The sequence below is a fragment of the Panthera pardus genome, unplaced genomic scaffold, assembly GCF_024362965.1.
Source record: "Panthera pardus isolate Hobbes unplaced genomic scaffold, ASM2436296v1 HiC_scaffold_17, whole genome shotgun sequence".
Lineage (NCBI taxonomy): Eukaryota > Metazoa > Chordata > Mammalia > Carnivora > Felidae > Panthera > Panthera pardus.
This window is the reverse complement of record NW_026526732.1, coordinates 55,065,885-55,089,227: the sequence shown is the minus strand read 5'-3', so window position 1 is coordinate 55,089,227 and position 23,343 is coordinate 55,065,885. Positions and strand designations below refer to the sequence as shown.

Genomic DNA, 23,343 nt, shown 5'->3' with positions numbered 1-23,343 from the left:
GAAATGCAGGTCTCGGTCACACGGAGGTGCCAAGGTCAGTCTTGGAAGCACGCGAGAAAGCACCGCCCTCGCCCCTATTCACTCTGCTGGTCCGGGAACACACAGCTAACACAAACCTGCACCCCTGCACCCAGCTCGCTCTTCCTGCTTCCTAAGAGAGGCTCGGGCTGGACCTGGAAAAAGTCAGCTTCCTGCAGGACTCCGGTGCTGCACTTCCTGCACACAGGGCCTGAGGGGCAACAGTGCTGCTGGGGGCAGGAGATGCCACAAGGACTAGAGAAGCCCCTGAGGTCACCTCACTGACCCGGGCCTCCATCTGCTCTCAGGCAGGCATAAGGACTCCTGCCCACAGCAGCTCCAGAAGGCAGCGGCATGTCTTCCAGTCCACAGCCTCTAGGAGAACAGGTGTCTCCACTCCAGATGGCTCCCGAGGTGCACAGTGGTATGTATGCACAGGAGAACTGGGGTCTGCTGCAACTCTACCACCGCCTGGAATGACATCTTATCTCAGATCGGAAAAGGGCTGGCCCAGAACTGTCCCGGGGCCTGTGCAACTGTGGATTCCATGACGTGATGGGCTTGCCCAGGTTTCTAAGTCACCGTCTCCCGTTGGTCCAGCGGCCCTTCTCAAGCAGATTGCAGGAGACAAGTAAGCCCCGATGTCTTAAGGCAGCCACCGCACATAATGAATTAATGCCTCTCCTATGTATCTACAAGGGTACTTGCCATGTACTATCCAGCCTTGCTCAGCAAAGGACAGTGAGAGAATTAAACCCTACCAAATTGACTTTCAGGGATGATTTCCTCAACTCACCCAAGGATAGCAGGGACACTCGTCAAGTCCACTGTTACAGGACTCCCAGGGCAAGCTCCAGATACCCTTTAAAGACCCCAAAGCCTGAGTCCAACCTCCACGGCCAGACAGCCATCACCCTGGCCATCTGGGAACCCAGAGTGCTTGCTGCTTTCACTGGTGGTCTCCCCTGCTGCCAGGCCCTGGACAGGCCAAGAGGCTTATTTACGTATATGTGGACAAGTGATTTTCAACACAGGCCCCAAGGAGATTCAGGAGAGGAAGCACAGTCTTTCAACAAATGATGCTGAACAGCTGGACATACATATGCCAAAACAAACAAAAACTACCAGCCTACATGCACCATGTAAAAAAAAATTAACTTAAAGTGGATTGTGGGTGTAAATGTAAAACCTAATTTAAAATTCAAACACTTCTAGAAGAAGACATAAGAGAAATCCTTTATGACCTTGGTTTAGGCAAATATTTCTTAGACATGACACCACAAGCACAATCCGTAAGAGAAGAAAATTGACAAACTGGACTTCATCAAAACCACAAAAACTTTTGCTCCTTAAAAGACAATATTAAAAGAAAGAAAAACAGCTCACATTGGAAGAAGTATTGGCAAGCCATCTATCTGATAAAGGAGCTTAATCCAGAATCCATAAAGAACTCTCACTCAATGACATACAACTCAATTAATGATTTCAATAGCCACTTCGAACAACATATATAAATAGCAAATAAGCGTGTAAAAAGATGCTTATTAGTAGCAGGCAAGTTAAAACCCACTCGGAGATACCTCATCACTCCTACCAAAATGGGTACAAACAAAAAGACAATACCAAGCGCTGGAAAATGTAAAGGAACTGAGCCCTCCCATACTGCTGGTGGGGGGTATGATATGGCATAACAATTGGTAGTTTCTTAAAAAGATAAATATACATGGCCCATACGACTTGGGTATTTCATTCCTAGATATTTATTTACCAAGGAAAAAGAAAGCAGTTAATCACACAGAGATTTGTACACAAATGTTCATGGCAGCCCTATTTGTAAAGAGTCCAAAGCTGGAAACCCAAAATTTTATCAACAAGTATACAGATAAACAAACTGTGCTATATTCATAGGATGGAATACTACTCAGCAACAGAACTCATACATGTACTACTACTCATGAGGAGTCTCAAAATAATTATGCTAAAAGAAGCCAGGCAGGGGAGCCTGGGTAGCTCAGTCAGTTAACTATCTGATTCTTGATTTTGGCTCAGGTCACGGTCTCATGGTTTGTGAGCTTGAGCCCCACATAGGGCTTTATACTGACAGTGCGGAGCCTGCTTGGGATTCTCTCTCTCTCCTCTCTCTCTGCCCCTGCCTCGCTCGTTTGCAGTCTGTGTGTGCACGCATGTGCGCTCTCTCGCTGTCTCTCTCTCTCTCAAAATAAGTATTTTTTTAAAAAAGAAAACAGTTAAAAAAAAAAAAAGCAGCTAAACAAAAGAGGCCATGCTGTATGATTCCATTCGGAATCATGTGTTCAGAAACACAAACTTACCTACCAGTGATGACAGAAAGCAGATTAGTGGTCACCTGGGGGTGAAGGAAAGATGCAAAGTGGCACATCGAAACTTTAAGGTATTGGGTGATTCCTGTTTATTATCTTGATCATGGTGATAGCCTCACTGGCATACACATATGTCAGAAAGTATCAAATGGGTAGGCTTTATGTATTGTGCCATTCGTTGTAGTTCATTCCCAACTTAACCTGTTTTCGACAAATGTTAAACTTGACCCCCAAACTTACTGGAATACATTTTTGAGGGTTTAATCGAGCAGAAGAGCTAACTGGTGAACACTGGTAGGTGTCACAGGAACACGCAGGGCCGAAGCACAAAGTGTTTGCTGTTACTGACAGATGTGTGCCCCCAGCAACTGCAGAACTGAGAAGAACAAAGTCCATCCTTTGGATGCTTCACACCCAGGGAAAAATATGGTTGGTGTAGGGTGGCCTAGGCCAGGGCTTCAGAAACTCTAACATACATGTGAATCACCCAGGACCTTGTTACAATGCAGATTCTGGTCCCTGAACCTGCATTTCCTCTAATTTTTTTTTTTTAAGTTTATTTATTGTTTTAGTAATCTCTACATCCAATGTGGGGCTCGAACTCATGACCCCGAGATCGAGAGTTGCGTGCTCTTCTGACCAAGCCAGCCAGGCTCCCCTGGGCCTGCCTTTCTAACAAGCTCCCAGGTACTGTTGGTCCTCTCTGAGTAGCAGAGGCCTGGAAGACCGTGTCTGCTCTCAGTTTGTCTCACCCAGGCAGATTCAATGTCATTTGTAGGACTTCAAATAACTAATGCCAGCACAAAACAGTACATGATGTGTTTTTCTCTTGTAGCCTGAAAAGGGTAGGGAAAAGAGACAATCTCAAACAGTACATGATGTGTTTTTCTCTTGTAGCCTGAAAAGGGTAGGGAAAAGAGACAATCTCGAGAGGCTAGATTTGCAATGGCATGTGGGCAATAAATAGGTAGGTAGGTCTAAGGTGAAAAGAGAGCAATGAGGCCACATGAACATATAAAACTTTGATCCTTCTAAGCCACCCACAAGTTATATTTCATTTAAATATATGGATCTTCTCTTGTGGATAATGGAATAATCTGACTCACATTACAGTAAGTAAGATTCATTTTTTGCCTGCCTCTGTTGATAACAACAATGCAAAAGAAAAGCTACTCTACTCTGTAAGAACCTGAAGATAGAAAAATTCTTTTTTTTTTTTAAGTTTATTTAATTTTGAGAGAGAGAGAGAGAGAGAGAGAGAGAGAGGCAGAATCCGTACTGCCAGCACAGAGCCGGACTCGGAGGCTCCATCTCAAGAACCGTGAGCTCATGACCTGAGCCGAGATCAAGAGTCAGACTCTTAACTGACTGAGCCACCCAGGAGCCCCTGAAGATAGAGGAATTCTTATAAAGGTTATAATTATCCCATGGAGCTGGCCAATACTTTCTTCAAGGTTTGTTTGCATAATGTAATGAAGGGTCAAAGGCACCTGGCCTGGCCCTCCTCCTCCAACCCATGCTTCTCAGGAACAGAGGACCAGGAGCCACTGGGGTGGGAGAAGCCTACCGTGAAGGACCTGCCGCCTGCCCCTCTCCCTGCTGGGGTCTCTTCACCAAGCTGCCCCCCATCGTCATCACACTGTATGATTGTTACATGATAGGACCATGTCATTCCTGAGTCTACCCCCACCCAGTGCCTTGCAAAATGCCTGGGACACAGAATTGCTCAATGAATGTTTGTCAGCCACAAGCACGGACGGTTAAAACAGGGCAAGGTGTTCTAAGATTCTCAAATATGTGCTTTCAAAAAAGGAGCTGTTCAGATAGGCCACTAGCTTTATGAATAACATGTCTGTAGAGAGATATAAAAGCGTGGATAAGATCTCGGCTTGCGCTGTCCTCTGTGACCTTGGCCAAATCAAATGATTTTTCATGTCTCAGCTTCTAGTACCTCAGGGATAAATAATGGTATGTCTCACAGGGTAGTTATGAAGACTTAACGAGATAATGTACAGAAAGCACTGAGCCCTGTCTGAATCACAGTAAGTGCTTAATAAATATTCACTGTTAGAATATAATTATTATTAAGCAGTGATATTCCCAAACCAGAGCAGAGGTAACACAGTGGGCTTTTTATTAAACTAGTTGTAATGATTACTCTCAAGCAGTAAACAAAAGGAGGACTTTCCTATAATGCATCAGGGTTAGTCACTCATGGAAGGCACTTCTTAGAGGTCTGTTTGTCCTAAAGACTGGGGGCGGGGGAGGAGCACAGGACATCAGAGCTGAAGGTGGGGTCTGAAGCTCTTTACAGCAATTTTGCTCTGCTATCAGACAGAGAGCAAAGGATTCTGAAGGGAGGGAGGCAGGGAGGAAGCCACACACACACATCATAAACTTGAAGAAAGGAAGAGATGGAGAGGAAAGTATTCACTCCAACACTGGAGTGGAATTGAAACTGTGGGTCATGACCCATTAGTTAAATGATGAAGTTCTTTTGGTGGGTCATGACCAGCATAAGAAGGGAGAAAGATTGAGGAAAGGCAGAAGAAAAAAAAAAAAAAAAAAAAAAAAAGGAAGGGAGGAGGGAAAAAAAAGAAAATAGAATAGAAAATATCAGAGCGCACTGCACATAGTAAGTAAATTCGGGAAAGTTTTGCTTTGTTTCTGTGTCTGTACATTTACATACAAATCCATGTACGTGAGTTCTGTTTCTCAACAAGGTGAATTTATTTACAACTGCACACCGCTGAAAAGCACGGCCCTAATAAATTCAAACTGCCTTATTTGCTAATTCCTGTAGGCTGTAAATTAGATTTTAGCAACTTATTCACCATTAAATTCAATTACACCAAAATAATTTTGGAAGTCCTATGGATCATGAAATTACCATGAGGTTTAACCAATATAGAGGAATTTGAGTTTCTAATGGCAATCATTAAAAAAATCATAAATACGTTAGGAGTGATTTTAGAAAAAGGGTCTTTGCTTTACAAGTGATCCCACTAATACATTTAAAATAGGATTTTGGGGGCACCTGGGTGGCTCAGTTGGTTGAGCATCCAACTCTTGATTTTGGCTCAGGTGCTTAAGATTCTCTCTCTCCATCTCTCGTTCTCCCTCCCTCTGCTCCTCTCCCCTGCTCATACACTCTCTCTCTCTTTAATAAAAAAAATAAAGTAAGATTCTGTGCAGAGATCACCAGAAACTCACATGCCATGCAGCTAAAGTACCCACGTTCTAGAGAGAGATCTCCGTAATTAACACCCAGTGTAGAGAGTAAGTACAAGGGAAATTTTCTGGGTGAATTGCCTGAATACCAATAACAAATAGAAGTCATTGGACTCCCCCACATTCCTACACAGGCAGAAGGCCAAAGTGTATCAGAACTGGAAATCCCCTCTATAGCTCTCACTGTTCAGGATCATTAATAAAAATATTGCAGTTTCTACTAAGCATGATAGAAACACTGCCATCAGTAGAAACATTTTTGGCTAACTTGCCTGAATAAAAAAATTAAGTTAGAGTCCCAGTAGAGGGCAACATTCCTCACTCCCAGGGACCTTAGATACACAATTCAACACAAAACACAACACAAGCACTAAAGACAACGTTCTTAGATATCCCCACACTGGTGTCCTGTCAGCTCAGTGTCCCAATTAATTCCACAAATGCTGCCAAGGCGACAACGGGCTGGCCGCATTTGCCGCTGATGATAAAATCTCTGCTCAGCTGTCTAGGAGTATCAAGAAATCTTTAAATCTGTGCTACTTGGCACTGGGTGTCTGGCTGACACGTCCCCAATTCTCTGAGGCTCATCTTCCAGCCATATGGGAACTCTGTGCGCAGCTCGGCTCGGCAGTGCCAGCATCTCCTGGATGCGGTCGGGGCATTTCATTCCACGGCTAATACCCTCAGACTCCAGCGGGAAGGCCCAAATCCCTTGCTGGAGAATATAAGCAAAAAGAGGATGATATTGGGCTCCAAGAGAGCGTTAAGTAGACCATTTAGGGGAGATTCCACGTGTCCGTGTCCAGCTACACCCCAGGGACTGGGTCACCGTGGAGATCCTTCAAGCATTAAACTTCTTCCCCATATGACTCCGAATCTGAAGGCCGTCACTGAATTCAGGCTGACAAATGATGAGTGGCCAACCGGTGCCCAGAGAGTCAGCAAACTGGAACACCAAGAAAGCAGCACGCCTTCCAGAGAGTAGAGAGTAGAGAATCAATATGGCATCAAGGGTAGACCATGTGAATCAACTCCTAGGGGGCCGGGCATGAATAACCAAGGCAGAGGTGGAGCTTACCTTTTTCATTTTCAACAGAACTTTCCTCTTCATCATCACCATCACCATTAAATGACCAGATACCATGAAGTCATAAGGTCTGGCAGACCTCTCTGCCACACAGAGCCAGTCAGCAAAGAGCACTGAGTACCTAGCATCCGGCAGGCACCGTGCAAGGCTCTGGGGACACAGGAAACAAGCTAGACAGTCTCTGACCTCATGGCTTTTACCCTTTGGGTCATCCTTATACTGTTAGCGGATGAAGAAATTGCTGTGATGCCTGAAGAAATAAGAACCTGGGAGATGAAGCAATCACAATGGAGAAGAGACAGGCCAGGGGGGTGGCAAACTGTCAGGGCAGGTCATTTTCAAAGGCTTCTCACAACATCTTAAAAATACCCCACAGCCCCTTAACTGTGGCGTTCAACTGCACAGGTCCAAATCAAGCAGGCTTGAGAGCACTGACTTCTCGGAGCCTCATTAAAATGGGAATGCACGGTACCTATCTGCGACGGGTGCTGCAGAAATGACTTTGAATCTCCAGCTGGTACCACAGTCTCCACCACTCAGGAGGTAAGCGGTAAATGTGCACTGAATGAAATGACATTTCCATTCTCCGATTGAAAAACAAAACGCAGTGGTGCTTTAGAATTAAAAACAAACAAAGAAACAAAAACCTGCAGCAGAACAAAGCTAACGCCTGCCTGGCATACAGCGCTTGAATATCACCCCCACTTCCGTGAACAAAAGGATGATTACCAATAAAAATGTTGGCTACTCACCTCCCACATCTGCTGTATTTGGCTATGAAGCCTTTTCCAGTGGAGGTGCCAAATAAGTCTTTATACAGTCTTTTGTTAGGTTTTTTGAGGGAGGTTTTACATTTCTTCTAAGTACTGTACTAAATGTCACTTACGAGTCACCAGCACTGACGGGAGTCTGGATATGACGTACCTCTGGCACCAGGGCTACCGCTCAAATCCTACCCCCACCCTTCGTCCTCCTCCCTTCTTTGAGGTTGGGGGACAAGATGGAAGGTGGTCTATGTTCTGACTTGGATGGTGTTCAGAATCAAGGGTGCTCAGCCTGGGGTGTCCTAAAGGATGTCAGATGGTCTCCCTTGGCAATGCTGTGCCACTTTCGTTCCGATAAATGTGAAGGGAGGCAGAGGAAGACTGACCACAAGGGATGGGAGCTGGAGATGGGTGCTGGGAGGCAGCAAATATACAGTTCTGAAGGCTGACACGGGACAAGCCCTGCACTGGGCTCGCTCACACATAAGAAACCAATGAGATGAGCAGTATTATGCCTCATCACCATGGGGGACCCTGAGATGTGGGAGGTCACGTAATTGACCAAAGGCCACAGCGAACTCTCCCCGTCTGACTCCCGAGTTAACTATTTACTGTTCCTACGGGCTGGATCAGAGAAGGTGGGGCTCGCCTCCCAGACGCAGGGAGTGCGTCTAATCAGTCCTGGTATTTCATACCAGGAACAAGCCTGCCCCACTGGCATCTTGGCACTTTAACTTCTATGCCTGAGTTGACTCATCTGTCTAGTAGAGCTAGTAAATTCTCTCATCACTGGCCTGTCATTTGGATTAAATAATGAGTGGTGTATTTGTCAAGTGGGCACTCAGTAACTGTTGAACTTCCTTTCCACTTTTTTGGATTACCGCTTGTTTTGGCCTCCTGGCTCCTCTTGCCTCACTCGGCGGTAAAAAAAAAAAAAAAAAGCTGCATTTACTCCCCCCAGCAGCGATGACACTGTAAGCAGCGATGACATATGTAAGGAGGATCAGAGAAGGGGTGCCTGGGTGGCTCAGTCAGTTGAGTGTCCAACTTCGGTTCAGGTCATGATCTCACAGTTCGTGGGTTCAAGCCCCGCGTCGGGCTCTGTGCTGACAGCTCAGAGCCTGGAGCCTGCTTCAGATTCTGTGTCTCCCTCTCTCTCTGCCCCTCCCCTGCTTACGCTCTCACTCTCAAAAATAAATAAACATCAAAAAAAAAAAAAGAAGGATCAGAGAAAATTCAGGGGGAGAAGCATAAAACATTATTCACTCTGAACTAGGACTAGTGCCATTTTGAAAAATCAACATATGCTATAATTTCATAAAACTGATAGATTGTTTCAAATTCCCAAAGGTTCTAAGGCTATTGATTTACTGACACATCAACTTACACAGACTTTTAAAAGGAAATACAGAATTCACATGACACATTTCTGCAAGGAGCTCAAGAATTTCAAAAGGTTTATACCTACATATATTCTTTTTACAGAATAGGAAAGCGTGCACGGTATCAACCTCATCTTATGCACAGTAAGGAGAAGAAACAAAACTCGTAAAACACCCAAATAAAATCCAGGACTTAACAGGTCTTTTCCAATCTAAAATCTAACACGTCAGAACTTCACGCTATATCCAATCTATTGAAAAGTAAACATATATGCCCAATTAGAATATGTAAATTGAACAAGTCATATTAGAAATATTCAAATATATTTTGGTTCCCTTTTCTCCAAACATGTCTGAATTTGGGGTGATGCCCAAAGCCCCATTGGAAGCCTGCTGCCTCGCCAAATCGAGAGGCATCTGAAACCTTCACGTCATTCGTGTGATGTCCAGGGAGGCCCCCCCACCATGAATCTCGATGGAGTCGCAGCCCAACGCCAAACCTTTTCTGACTTGCTTCCCACACTAAGGATTCAACTAAAATACAGATCCTAAGAACCTTCTCCCTCCCTCTCTGCCCCCAAGAATTCGCAGACGCGCCCTGCTTCTCTGTGATGCCGCTCCAACAAAACTGGACGAAAGGATAAAGACTGACTCCACTTGTGCACGGAGACAACGGGACGACCTCGGACCGCCCATAAGGCCACAACCCAGCCTACACATGGTCAGAATTCCTTCCTGTTGTGAGCGCTTGTTGTTCCTTACTGGACTGAACTTTTCTAAAAACGGCCACAACACTTCCCCCATCCCTGTGAGTTTGCTGTGCCTACCGTCAGAAGTGGAGTCTATACTTACACCCTTGTGTCTCGACTGGCCCACGGGACTTTCTGGCCAGTGGGACACTAGCGTGCGTGGCGATGCAACCCGAGGTGTGAAAAGTGTCTGTGCTTCAGAGCTTGGCCTCTCTTGCTCCTGGGAACTCTTCCACACCACGTGCACAAGCCCGGACTAGCCTCCCAGTGGGTGGGACTGTGCAGAAAGGGAAGCTGCAGCCAGTGCAACCAGCCCTGCGGCCTTGGGGAAAGGGGGCGGGGGGTGAGGCCATCCCGGACCACCTAGCCCCCCATCAGGTCAAACCAACTCAGAACCCCCAGCTGACCCACAGAACTGTGAACAAATATGGTGGTGGTGATTTTAAGCTGCTGAGATTTAAGGTGGTTTGTCACAAGGCAAGAGTGAACCAATACACTCAACTTTGTGTTTCATTTCTCGAACTCTGCCTTTACTGGCAAACTTGAAGTTGTGTACAGAATTGATCATAAGCAGAGATGTAGTGTGTCCCACAGAAGGAAGCGTCTTTGGCAGTTCCTTTAGGAACTGAACATAGTGCTTCTCAAACTTCTCGACACTTGCAGGACAACCTCTGGGCATCTAACCCACACGGAATCGCTCACAGAGGGTACTAGCTTTATGCATACGGAACGTATGCAGCACTACTTGTAAGAACAAGGAAGTAGAAAACACCTATCTAGCAATCGTTAGGGGAAAGGATAACAAATTACGGTGTAAAATACAACAGAAGAAAAAATGGTTACACGTTTCTCTAACAAGCTATGCTACTAACCATCTTACTACTGCTTCCACTCGCCCAGCACGGATCTCAGCAGTTAGGAGTCTGAGATTTCATCCTCAATCATTACGTACTCCTGGAAACTGCCATCCACACAAGGAACTTTCCCCCAGAGTCAAAAGGCATGCAATAAGTGACTGATTTGGGCAGCCAGAGTCAAGGGAGGGATATCTACATTAATCCTTTGTTTAAAATGCTCATATAGGAGTGCCTGGGTGGCTCAGTCGGTTAAGCATCCGATTCTTGATCTCGACTCAGGTCACCACCTCACGGTTCATGAGTTTGAGCCCCGCGTCGGGCTCTGCACTGACAGTGAGGAGCCTGCTTGGAATTCTCTCTCTCCCTCTCTCTCTGCTCCTCCCCTGTTTGTGCTCTTTCTTTCTTTCTTTCTCTCTTTCAAAATAAATAAATAAACTCAAAAAAAAAAAAAAAAAGCTCATACAGGTATAAAAAAATCTCAACTAATCTCAACTTTTTTTCAGGGCATGATAGATTTTTAAAAATTTATTGTTGGAATATTATTCATGATAGTCAAAAAGGGGAAACAATCCAAATGTCCATCAAGTGCTAAATGGATAAACAAAATGTGGTACATCCACAAGGGGATATTATTTGGCCATAAAAAGGAGTGAAGAATTCATACATGCTACAGCATGGATGAACCTTGAAAACATGCTAAGTAAAAGAAGCCACACAAAAGGTCACGTATTCTATGATTCCATTTACATGAAATGCCCAGAACAGACAACCCTCTAGAGACAGAATGTAGATGAGTGGTTCCCAGGTGCTCGAGGAGGGGAAAGGGAAGGGACTGGTACAGAGGTTCTTTGTGGGATGATGAAAATATTCTAAACTTATTATAGTAAGAGCTGTATCACACTGTGAATATACACAAAAAACCCACTGAATTGTACAATTTAAATTGGTGAATTGCATAATATGTGAATTATAGCTTAATAAAGCTGTTTTGGGCGGGGGGGGGGGGGTGCAAATAAATAAATAAATAAATGTCTCATTCAGTGATCCATGATGTGGAGTGCAGGGTGGTATTCATTATAACATAAGCATTTACATTTAAATGCTGGAGAAAATCTTACTCTCATTGTTTTTGCTAATTATAGAAAAGGAAAGTTTTTACTTATTGAAAATTCATTACATCTCTACAATCCATACATTTCCAATTTATTTGGATTTGCCCTCACATCTAATAGAGCAAAATTAAAACAAAACAGTAACAACCCAAAGAGTCCCAGGCTGATGCCCCATGGTGTTCTGGCTAACGATAATAGGCTTTGAAAACGTGGGCTCTTTTGGACAGACATGCAGAACTTGAAATGCCTATTTGGGTCCCCCAAAGAGAAAGAGAGAGAGAGAGAGAGAGAGACTGTGTGTGTGTGTGTGTGTGTGTGTGTGTGTGTCCGTGTGTCTAGGTTGGAGAGCTTGGGAAAATGTCTAAGAATTTAAGGTATACTGTGCCAGTCCACGGGGAGGCACGGAGGTGAGGTGTCCTGGGCCAGACCCCTGATCTCCCAAAGCTGCTTCTCTCTCCTCAGTCTTAAGTATTCTGTGTATGTGTCTTGTCTCCCACCCAGACTGTAGACTGCTAGAGGGGGCCACCATGGCCAGTTTGATTTTCTCTCTCTCTCTTAGAATTTAGCCAAGTTCAATCTAACCAGTAGGTGATTTTTTTTTTTTTTTTTTTAAAAAGCAAATTCAGGGGCGCCTGTGTGGCTCAGTTGGTTAGGCATCCGATTTCAGCTCAGGTCATGATCTCACGGTTCATGGGTTCGAGCCCCACGTCGGGCTCTGTGCTGACAGCTCGGAGCCTGGAGCCTGCTTTGGATTCTGTATCTCCCTCTCTCTCAAAAATAAACAAACATTTAAAAAAAATTTTTCTTTAAATAAAAAAAAAAAAAAAGCAAATTCATAAAATTATAGGTTAGCGGGTAACGGGCATGTTACAAAAGAATTCTCTTCACAAAATGATTCACTGGACACGTGCTCCTAACATAAAAGATCAGTTTGACTTAGGAAAAGACCTCCCAACCCTCAACTTTTCAAGGAATCTGTGTGCAGTGTATACTATGTAAAATGTGGTAGGCTTTAATGAACAGTCCTTGCTGTCAAGTGCTTATTTTCCCTGTAGAGCAAAGCAAAACAAAGAACTCAAAAGCAGGTCCATTGTGGAGACTCCCCTAGCCCCGTAAGGAATCCAGATGTAGGTAAGAATTGTAGTCGGAGAAGTCACCTTCTAGAAACCTAAGCCATCGAGGGGACAGCTGAGACGAAAGCCTTCTCGCACCCAGGCATTCAGCAGTTGCCCGGACGCTCACAAGGAGAGAGACAGAGCATCTAGTCAGAGGGTCAGAGCCCAAGCGAACAGCAGAAGGAGCTGGGCCCTCACCTCGGGAATCAGCCGCCGCCTCTTCACGCTGGGGACAGAGTCAGGCTGGCCATCGCAGCCCGGCGGCTTTCGCTTGCTGGAATCCTGGAGGGCAGGGAAGACGCTGTCCAGAGGGTGCTTCTCGGAAGACCTGGAACTCACTGAGCAGTCCAGGGCAGCATCTTCGGCCTCTGTCTCCACTTTCACTGTGTTATTTTTTAGAACTGTGGCAGAGAAGAAATAGGGCTCAGTGGGAAAGACCACTGGGCCGCTGGGAGATTAGCAGGGTTCCCTGAGCGGCAGGGTGTTTGCGGGGTGCCCTCTGACACTAGCACCCAGGTAAGAAAGTCTAGTCACAGTAAAACTGCGCCTTCCAACCTAGCAGTTTTTATCTTACCACATTAGTGCTATACAATAAAATCACGATCCGAGAACATTTTGTTCAAAACTGGTTCTAAGGTCCTTTTTGGGGGGAAAGAGCCGAGATGGAGAGAAAGAAACAAATACTATCTTTTAAATGATACTTTTAAAAAAGTAATTCTGGAAAGATACATACGATACTTAAAGCAGGTGTACGGGCAGAGGGGGATAAGCAGGCGTGGGAGGAGACTTTCCACGGATTTTTCATTATGTATCTTTTTATATTTTGAACCATTTGAGTGTATGACCTAATAAAAAATATTAAAATTAAAAATATGTTTTAAAAAGAAGCTTTTTTTTTACCTTCTTCTACATCTTCACTGAATTCAGCTGAGTTCATCTTCTATTCCACTAAATGAAAAGACAAAGACAAAGCCTTGATTTATTTCTTAATTTTCCGTCCCCATGAGAAATTCCCTTACCCTCCCAACCTGGCTCCGGGTAATGGAGGGTTAAGCCGAAACTGTTCCTCAACATCATGGAATGCATCCTCTTAGTGTTGTCCGCAGCTGCTCAGAAACAGCCAGGCCTTCTGAACACCCTCTGCAAGCACGTCCCCCAAACTTCATGTCGGCAGAATGCGTCTTAAAGCATGAGTTTTGCTTTAAGGGGCAGTGTTGTTTGAGAAAAGCAGGTCTTACAAAAAGACCTCAGTTCGGATGATCTCCTATTAGTCCCTGCTTTATCAATTCCAGCCACAGACTGCAAAGACCAAGATGCAGGCCATGGCTCTTCTGGGCACGAGTGGGTCTTAGACTCCAGGTGGTGCAGAAAGACCCGTGCTGTCCATGGTGCAGTCATCAGTCACACGGCCACCGAGGACTGGAAATGTGGCTGGTCGAAATGAAGACGTGCCGTAAGGGTAAAGTACACACTGGATTTCAAAGACTTAGCAGAGCAAAAAAACAGTGTAAAATATCTAATAATTTTTTATGTCGATTACACGGCGAAATGATGTCAGCTATCTTAAAATTAATTTCACCTTTTCTTTTAACGTAGCTACTCGAAAATTTTAAATCACACGTGTGGCCTGCATTCTATTCTTATTGGATGGTGTTAGTCTAGCCCTTCCTTCCAAAGCAACAAGAAGAGGCAGTGTGGGTTTCTAAAGTTCTTGAGCTCCACATAATCTGCTCCAAACCTTTCTTTTTCCTGATGAGGGAGCAAGGCAGGAGGGGGCGGGGGGGGGGGGGTGCACAGAAGAGCGAGGGGGACTGTATGGGCTGCCAGGTTTGGTGCAGAGCCCCCGACTCCCACTGCCCCGGCCAGAATGTAATGGAATGGAATGATTAAAAGCACCATTAATCTTTGAGATTCTCCGAACTACCCTAAATTACATAACAGCATCTGCAAATAGCATAAGGTGTGAATGAGGGAGTAGCATTACAAAAGAATACACATGACAACCTTTACTGTTGACACCGAGGAGTTGCGGTTCCCACAATTGATTAGGCTGCCTACAAACATGGAGTTCCCATTTTGGTTAAACATCAGAGGAGAGCAGAACTAAGAAGTATCTTTTAAGAAATTTCTAGAAGGAAGAGGGATGCCATCTACAAAGTCCAGTACACTATTCACCAAATAGCCACAGAATGGTGTGTGGTCCTCTGTTTTAGATGGGGGAAAGGGGGAGGGGAGGAGGTGTGCAAGAGACAGAGTCTAGGTCATCTATGCACACAGTAACAACTTCGAAATCCATTAATAATAGCAACACACATACAGTGCCTACAATGTGATGTGCTATCCTCAGAGCGTCACGAAAACTTTGACTTTCTTTTATGAAAGAAGAGGGATTCTTTCCATCACTATTTTATGAATTTTCAGAGAAATGAGTAAGAAAATATGAGATTTATTTGAAACTGAACTTACACTGAAAATACTTCCCATTCACCAATCTACTATCTGAAAAACATAACACACAAGATGATATTGAGGGAAAATAAGAAGTCAAATTCAAGGGTCAGAGAGTTGTTTTACCAGAGGTGAATTTTGGCCAATGCAATTTCCATTCTATTGCAAGGAAAAAACCCCACATCTGACAACATCACCCCACTGGCAGGGGGTGGGGAGTGGCATGGGGGGGGCACCGGCAGGTAGGTGAACATCAGTAGTCTGAGGTGGGGAAGGTGGCCAATGCCAGGGGGAAGTTCAAGCCTCCCGACCCCCAGCCCAGGCAGGAGGCTTCATAACGAAGTGTACTCCAGGCCTCACGCAACTGCCTTGGAAACCTTGCCACACGGTCACAGAACGCAGTCCCTGAAATCAAGAGCACAGGGGAGAAGCAGCAGAATAGATGGGCAGAACTGAGCGAAGGTTGTCAGAGAGGGCACAGTGTACAAAACAAATTAGTCTCTGGGGAGGAGAGGTGGAAAAGGGAGGAGAAGGTGGATGGCTTATTTGGGGAAAGAAAAACCACAAAGGCTCGGATAAGGAGAAAGCATTAAAGGACAAGCAAATCCTAGAAGAAAACAGGTGTCGGAGAAGAAACACAGCAGACAGAACCACAGTGCAGAGCAAGGGCAGCATGGTTATCTAGTATTTTATCTGCCCAACTGTGTTCTTCCAGGGAGCAGCGGGGAGCCGAGGAGGAGGCACTGCGGCAGGCTGGGGCCGAGCGCACCGGCCCAGCAGGCCCGTGGCGCAGTGCCGGGCGCACACTCTGCAGGGACTGGGGGCTCGGTGGACAGGAAGGGTATTTTCTGAATCGCACCATGGGACACTACATACGGCAGGCGACGCAGCACCTGAATTCTGAGCAGCCCAAGTCAAAAAACGGTGCAGTTAGAGCACACACCTGAGCTCTGTGGGTGGGCAGAAAGCCAGAGGGAGAGCTAGGAAGGCTCCCAGGGGCCGGCTTCCCCGGCATTCAAGACACGGGACGGCATCTGCTTTTGTGTGCATTTCTACACCAGTGACAGATGCTAGGCTAGCACAGAAGTAACCCAGGCCACAGCACGGTGGGCCCCTTCCCTCCCAGCCAGCAAAGCAGCCCCGCTCCTTGGGAAGCTGGGAGATTTCCTGTTGGCGAGGCCTGGAGAACCCACAACTGCATCTGATTTCATGGTAGGGGCAGAAGTGAGGGTCCCCAGTAACACCCGCGGCCCACAAACCACGGGCCGGATGCACCAGCCGCTTTCACCTCACCTGGAGCTATTTTATTCCCAATTTTACCAATAAAGAAACTGATACGGGGCACCTGAGTGGCTCAGTTGGTTAAGCATCTGACTTCGGCTCAGGTCATGATCTTACAGTTCATGAGTGCGAGCCCCACACTGGGCTTTGTGCTGACAGCTCAGACCCTGGAGCCTGCTTCGGGCTCTGTCTGTCTGTCTGTCTGTCTCTCTCTCTCTCTCTCTCTCTCTGTCCCTCCTCCACTCACATTCTCTCTCTCTCCTCTCTCTCAAAAATAAACATTAAAGGGGCCCCTGGGTGGCTCAGTCGGTTAAGCGCCGACTTCAGCTCAGGTCACGATCTTGCGGTCTGTGAGTTCGAGCCCCGCATCAGGCTCTGGGCTGATGGCTCAGAGCCTGGAGCCTGCTTCCAGTTCTGTGTCTCCCTCTCTCTCTGCCCCTCCCCGTTCATGCTCTGTCTCCCTCTGTCTCAAAAATAAATAAACGTTAAAAAAAATTTAAAAAAAAAAAAATAAAAAAAAAATAAACATTAAAAAAAATTAAAAAATAAAAAGAGGGGCGCCTGGGTGGCTCAGTCGGTTAAGCGTCCGACTTCAGCTCAGGTCATGATCTCGCGGTCCGTGAGTTCGAGCCCCGCGTCGGGCTCTGGGCTGATGGCTCGGAGCCTGGAGCCTGCTTCAGATCCTGTGTCTCCCTCTCTCTCTGACCCTCCCCCATTCATACTCTGTCTCTCTCTGTCCCAAAAATAAAATAAACGTTAAAAAAAAATTTTAAAAAAAAAATAAAAAAAAAATAAAAAAATAAAAAATAAAAAATAAAAAGAAACCGAGGGCATTTACCTTAAATATAAACAATTCATTTGTCAACTGTACCCCAATGAAGATAGAAAAAATTATTTTTATAATATCATTTTATGGAAACAAAATATTTGAATATTGAAAGGGAGGAAAAAGGGAACAGAGGGCAGGTAACTTGCCCAGTGTCACACAGCCAGTAAGGAGAAGTAGGATTCAAACCTAGTCTATGTGTATCTCTGGTCAGCCACCCACAGAGGAAATCACAGAATCCTCCTTCTTCTATTAATGTTCTTCTGAAGAACACAGGGGCCAGTTTCCAGCCTTGGACCCTTCTGTCCCACAGCCACTAGAGCACCCAAATCTCCTTTTGTCTGCATGTAGCTACTTGGAAAACCAGTCTATTCCATGCCTATAAATACGGACTCTACTCCACAGTACAATAGAGATTCTACAAGAGGGATGTGTGGGTCACTTCCTGGCATCCTGGAGCTGACATGATGACCGCACATCAATGGTCAGGGCTGGGTAGAAAGGGGAGGGGCATCACATACCTGCCTCCACACGTTGCTACCTCCATTTCCTGGTCATCTGCCCAGATGATGGTCACAAGGTTGCTCATCCTGGGTGGACACGAGCGGCTGGATGCCGAGCATGCCACAGAAATTCCGATCCTTACATGACTCTAGGTCATGTAGGACTTGCCAACTACCACAGCCCCTGCCCACCTGGGCTTGCTAGGATTACCGTCTCCTCTGCCTGCCGGACCTTCTCATTTTAATGTCCTCTCCTTCTCAAAATCCTCCTAGTCCTCTCACCACGACTCACAGATTGTGAGACATTCTAACTACGCATCCCCAGGTCCCCGAGAATCAGCTTTCGCCCCAAGACGTGGCTGTTGCATGTCCCTCAGAATTGCCTGGCCAAGCCCAAAGGAACGTTTAAACAAATGAAGGGGACAAGTGTCAACGAGACCTGTGTAGCCTGATGCCACCTCTCGCTAAAAAACACAGGTTCTAACACATCAATGACCTATTAGAGGGAAACTCTCAAACAGGACCAATTTCCAGTGGTAAATGCTCTTTTTTTTTTTTTTTTTTAAACCAAATAGGCTAGGAAGCCTCAGGCTAAGTGGCCGTCATTGGTACGGAAAGGTTTAAATGTTGCAGAGCTCATAAGAGTGTATGTAATTTTATTAAAATGCCTAATAGTCTCTATCCTCCTGCTCAGATCGAGATGGACAATGTTCAATTTTCCATGCAGGGCACATGGGTGGGGGAAGATTACAGTGTCATCGGAAAAGCCTTCCGTTTACAAAAAGCACAAAAGGGAAGGTAATCCCGAACGTTCAAAAATAACACGATGCTTTAGCCACTCAAATATCAAATTACAAAGGCTAAGTTGCTTAAATTGGCTACATAAATGCAATAACTGGTGGGGCTACCTCGCCTCATGCTGAAACACCGGCTGAATCTGATGCCTGAGTATCAGCCAGCTCCTGCCTCTGGCGGGAAGGAAGTCTGTGAAGACAGACAAGGGGGAGGCAGAGAAGCGAGAACCATTCACTTGTGCTTAGAAAAAAATCCATTCTAAGAGATGCCACAAAGAAATGGAAACGCTGAAAAGATTTACAAATTATAGGTCACTGTCTATTTTTGGAGTTCATTTTTAAGAATGGAAGATGCTTAAAGTCTTTTTTTTCCTTTTTCTTTTTTACTAGATAATACATGCATATGAAATAAAGTTCGAAAGTGTAAAAGAGGGGGTAGCTCAGGGATAGAGCATTTGACCGCAAAAAGTATAAAGGGGTATTTGGTTTAAAAGTCCACTGTCCTCCAGTCACTGGGTTACTCTCTCAGAAGCAAGAATGTCCGTTCTCTTGTGCATCCTTCCAGAGATGTTCTGGGTCGGTGGTTCTCAAGGTGTAATCCCTATGCAGAGGTGCACCACAGCTAGCTCATTCTGGCTCGCACGCAGCGTGTCTCTCCCCAACTCGACTTTAGAGGAGGCGAGTTGGTAGCTAGAAATGGACCGCAGTGGGCGTATTTACACCACAGAAATGGACATTTTTAAAAACAGCTTTTTCTTCTTTCTTGAGAGCCATTTTACCAGTATTGAACATTCAAAGCCTTTCAAGGGGTCCACGAGATGAAAACTATGTTCATAACACTGAGATGTTATTGCCCCTTTTCTCTTACCGGTGTGCAGGAGAGTATTCCAGAAGCTATGTGATATGTCATTTTCCAAAAGACTGAATACAGAGGCAGACAGGAAGATGCAGTTGCCTTCTATTAAGTCAGATGTTAAAGAGAGTTGCAAGAATGTAAACAACACAAGGGCAGCCTGGCTGGCTCAGTTGGTAGAGTGTGTGACTCTGGATCTCAGGGTTGGGAGTTCAAGCCCAACACCGGGTGTAGGGATTACTTAAAAATAAAATCTTTTCCAAAAAATGGAGGGGAGGGAAGACACCTGGGTGGCTCAGTCGGTTAAGCGTCGACTCTTGATTTCAGCTCAGGTCACGATCTCCTGGGTGTGACATCAATCGCCGAGTTGGGCTCTAAGCTGAGCATGGAGTCTGCTTGGGATTTGTTTCTCTCCCTCTCTCTGCCCTCCCTTGTCATGTGTATGCTCTCCCCCACCCCCCCCGCCAAAAAAAGGAATGTAAACATTCTTTTCACTAAGATTTTCAAAATGCTTATTTATTTTGAGGAGGGAGGGGTAGAAAGGGGGAGAGAGAGAATCCCAAGCAGGCTCCGTGCTCAGCTCGGAGCCCAACTTGGAGATCGATCTCATGACCACGAGATCATGACTTGATCCAGTATCAAGAGTCAAACGTTTAACTGACTGAGCCACCCAGGTGCCCCCATTAAACTATTACTGACGTTACCTTGTAATGGATTTACTATGGTTTTTAAATGAGTTAACAAATATTTAAACGTTTTTCCATTTTAATTTCTAACACAGTAAATATTGACAGATATAACCTATATAAACAAAGGCTCTTTGGGGTCTTCAGTAATTTTTAAAAAATTTTTTTTTAATGTTTATTTTTGAGAGAGAAAAAGAGACAGAGAGAGACAGAGCATGAGCGGGGGAGGGGCAAAGAGAGAGGGAGACACAGAATCCGAAGGAGGCTCCAGGCTCCAAGCTGTCAGCACAGAGCCCGACGCGGGGCTTGAACTCACGAATCGTGAAATCATGACCTGAGCCAAAGTCTGACGCTTAACCAACTGAGCCACCCAGGCGCTCCAAGGGGTCTTCAGTAATTTTTAAGCATATGAACACATGCAAAAACTGGAAGAGTGAAGATCCTGATCCTCGTTTTTCTCACTTAATAAATATATCATGTAAATTTCTCTATCACTTCTTTTTTAGCTTGAGTTCCCCCCAGAAGCAGATTCGGAGACAAAGATCTGTAGTGAGTAGTTTCTCTGGGAGGAGAGGGTCAGGAGCAATGTAATGAGCTTCCTTCCGTGGCGTAGGAGCTCCCTGGCTACGGGCAGTGCTGAGGGCACTAAGGGAGGGGTCCAAGAGGGCCGACCCCCCCCCCCCCCCCCCCCCCCCCCCCCGAGCAAGCTCCTGGAAAGCAGAAACTGCTGTGCATTCTCTTCTGACTCCTCACCTCACTGCCCAGTGCTTTGCATACTCGGTGAGAATCAATAGCAGCAAGGGCCTACTCTGTAGAAGGAGCTTCACAGTAAACTAACGTCACCTAACAATCCTGTGAGGGAGAAACTCCTGTCAGTCTCGTTTTATGAGTCGGGAAACCGAGACGCAGTTTTAGAGACACAACAGACCTCAGAGATGATCTCCTTTTATAGGTATGGGATCCAAGGCCCAGAAAGGTTTGGGAATATGCTCAAGCCTGCCTGATCAGTGCTTTGGGGGCTACACCCCCCACGGCGTGACGGGAGCTGCTGGTGTCAGTGGGGCGACTGTCCTCTGCGCAGGGGATGACGGACCACACAGCCTGTTTACTGGGACTGATCACAACCAACACAAGTCAAGACGGAGGGCCTGGAGAATGAAGACGGAACTGTGGAGCCTCTGTCAGAGGGGAGGTTGGGTAAACGGCGTCAGATAAAAGTCACAGGAAGGAAAGAGCACTCAGAACCCCAAGGTTAGGAGATACTACATTAGGGTTTCCATAACAACCGTAACTCACATCTAGTAAACACAGGCTGCCTGCCACAGCTGTGCAGGAGACCACCAATGCTTGCAATTTTGTGACCTGGATACAAATAATTTTAGGCTCTGGCACATGCCCACCAGACTTTTCTTCCTTTGGAGAGGGAGAGAAATAACATTAAAGCAAATTCTAGGTGGAAGAAAAGTCTACTTTGAAAAGAACTTTGTCAGTGCTTAAATGGGCAAATCTTGATCTTCCTTCTCGCTTTCAGCTTCTAAGGACCTGTAACCAAATCCCTGTGTCACTTACAGAGCCTCACACACTTGAAAGTTATGCTATGCAGTCGCCTCTATGAGCAGAGGCCAGAGAGCAGAGAACCAGAGCTCTGTTACCTTACAGGGGATCTTAGGCTAAGCACGGGCAGGAACGGAGCATCGGAATGAGGGTGGAAATCCCGGTGCAGAAGCCCTCCACAGCCCTTAGCTATTATTATTTACTGATAAATTCCACTAAAACATGCTGACAAAATGGGAGAGACAACAAACTGAATGTGACCTGCACTGAGATCCCCTTTGATCACTATTGTTATTTCCATGAGACAACGTTAGGAAGTGAACTTCGACACATTTTTCTCAACACATGGATCCAAAACCTCTATTGACAGGAAGAGCCGAGCATTAAATTATGTGTAAAGATTCAAAATCAATTGTTCATTACAGGGCTACCCAGTCAATAACAACATACTTCAAAGTTCACTGGGGAGATGTCAACAGTATAATTAAAAAAATGCCATAAAGCAGCTGGAAGGAAATATGCCACAATGTTAATTACCTCCAATTAGGAGATTATGGATGATTTTTTTTCCCCCCGAATATTTCCTTCTACTTTCCAAATATTCTACAGCGGACATGGAATTCTTTGAAAATAAAAAAGAAATGTTTAAAAACGGGAAAAAAAAAGAAGTATTACAATATGAATATAGAATATAGCCACGCCATATTCTAACCTAGGCCCACAAACAGCAACACGCTAATTATGTACAATCAAATCATTTAACTTTTAAACATTTAAAATGTCGATAGTTTAAGAATCAATATACAACTGACAAACTAGTAAAGACCTTTCATTTCATAACTGCCTCTGAGTTACTGCCGCTGAAGGTATATCAGTGTGGGGAGAGAGAGAGATGAGAAAAAACTGTTAGCTCATAAACCTGGGTGTGAATGAGAAGGAAAGGAGATCAGTTTTGAACCGTAAGGAAATGTCATCTCCTGGTGGATACATTACAGGCTCTAACAACGCATTTGCCTGATACTTGAAAGATTTTTCAAAATAAGGCAAATTTCATGGGAGGAAAAAACAAAACAAGACAAAACTCAAAAAGCCAGAGCAAGTCTTCTGGATCAGGGCTCAAAGGCCAGGTCACTGGAGAGTTCGTGGCTGGCTGGAGAAATGAATGGACTGGCCAGCAGCTCAGCAATTCACCAGGCAGGGGCCTAACTTGCTGGGTTCCTATACTCTGGATGACAACTGTTAAAATGTAGTCCTTTCAGGGCACCTGGGTGGCTCAGACTGTTGAGTGTCCAACTCTTTTTTTTTTTTTTTTTTTTTAACATTTATTTATTTTTGAGACAGGGAGAGACAGCGCACGAACAGGGGAGGGTCAGAGAGAGGGAGACACAGAATATGAAGCAGGCTCCAGGCTCCGAGCCGTCAGCACAGAGCCCGACGCGGGGCTAGAACTCACGGACCGCAAGATCATGACCTGAGCCGAAGTCGGCCGCCCAACTGACTGAGCCACCCAGGCGCCCCGAGTGTCCAACTCTTGATTTCGGTTCAGGTCTTGATCCCAGGGTCAGGCTCTGTGCTGTGTGGAGTCTGCTTAAGACTCTCCCTCTCTTTAAAAAAATTAAATTGGGGTGCCTGGGTGGCTCAGCAGGTTAAGCATCTGACTTCGGCTCGGGTCATGATCTCACAGTTTGTGAGTTCGAACCCTGCAACAGGCTCTGTGCTGATAACTTGGAGCCTGGAGCCTGCT

General features: G+C 45.5%; 1 protein-coding gene across 2 annotated transcripts in view; it reads right to left on the bottom strand.

The window, feature by feature from the left end:
* BEND3 (BEN domain containing 3) overlaps window positions 1-23,343 on the bottom strand; it is a 36,352-nt gene that overhangs the window by 5,917 nt on the left and 7,092 nt on the right. Inside the window, exons 2-3 of one of the 2 annotated variants that reach the window (XM_053904606.1) lie at window positions 13,555-13,602; window positions 12,853-13,055 (exon numbers count right to left, since the gene is read on the bottom strand). The exons of the other annotated variant lie outside the window; for it this stretch is intronic. Coding sequence (XP_053760581.1) covers window positions 12,853-13,055; window positions 13,555-13,591 — 240 coding nt within the window. The 5' untranslated portion in view covers window positions 13,592-13,602. The remainder of the gene's footprint in view (window positions 1-12,852; window positions 13,056-13,554; window positions 13,603-23,343) is intronic. 2 annotated transcript variants of the gene reach the window in all.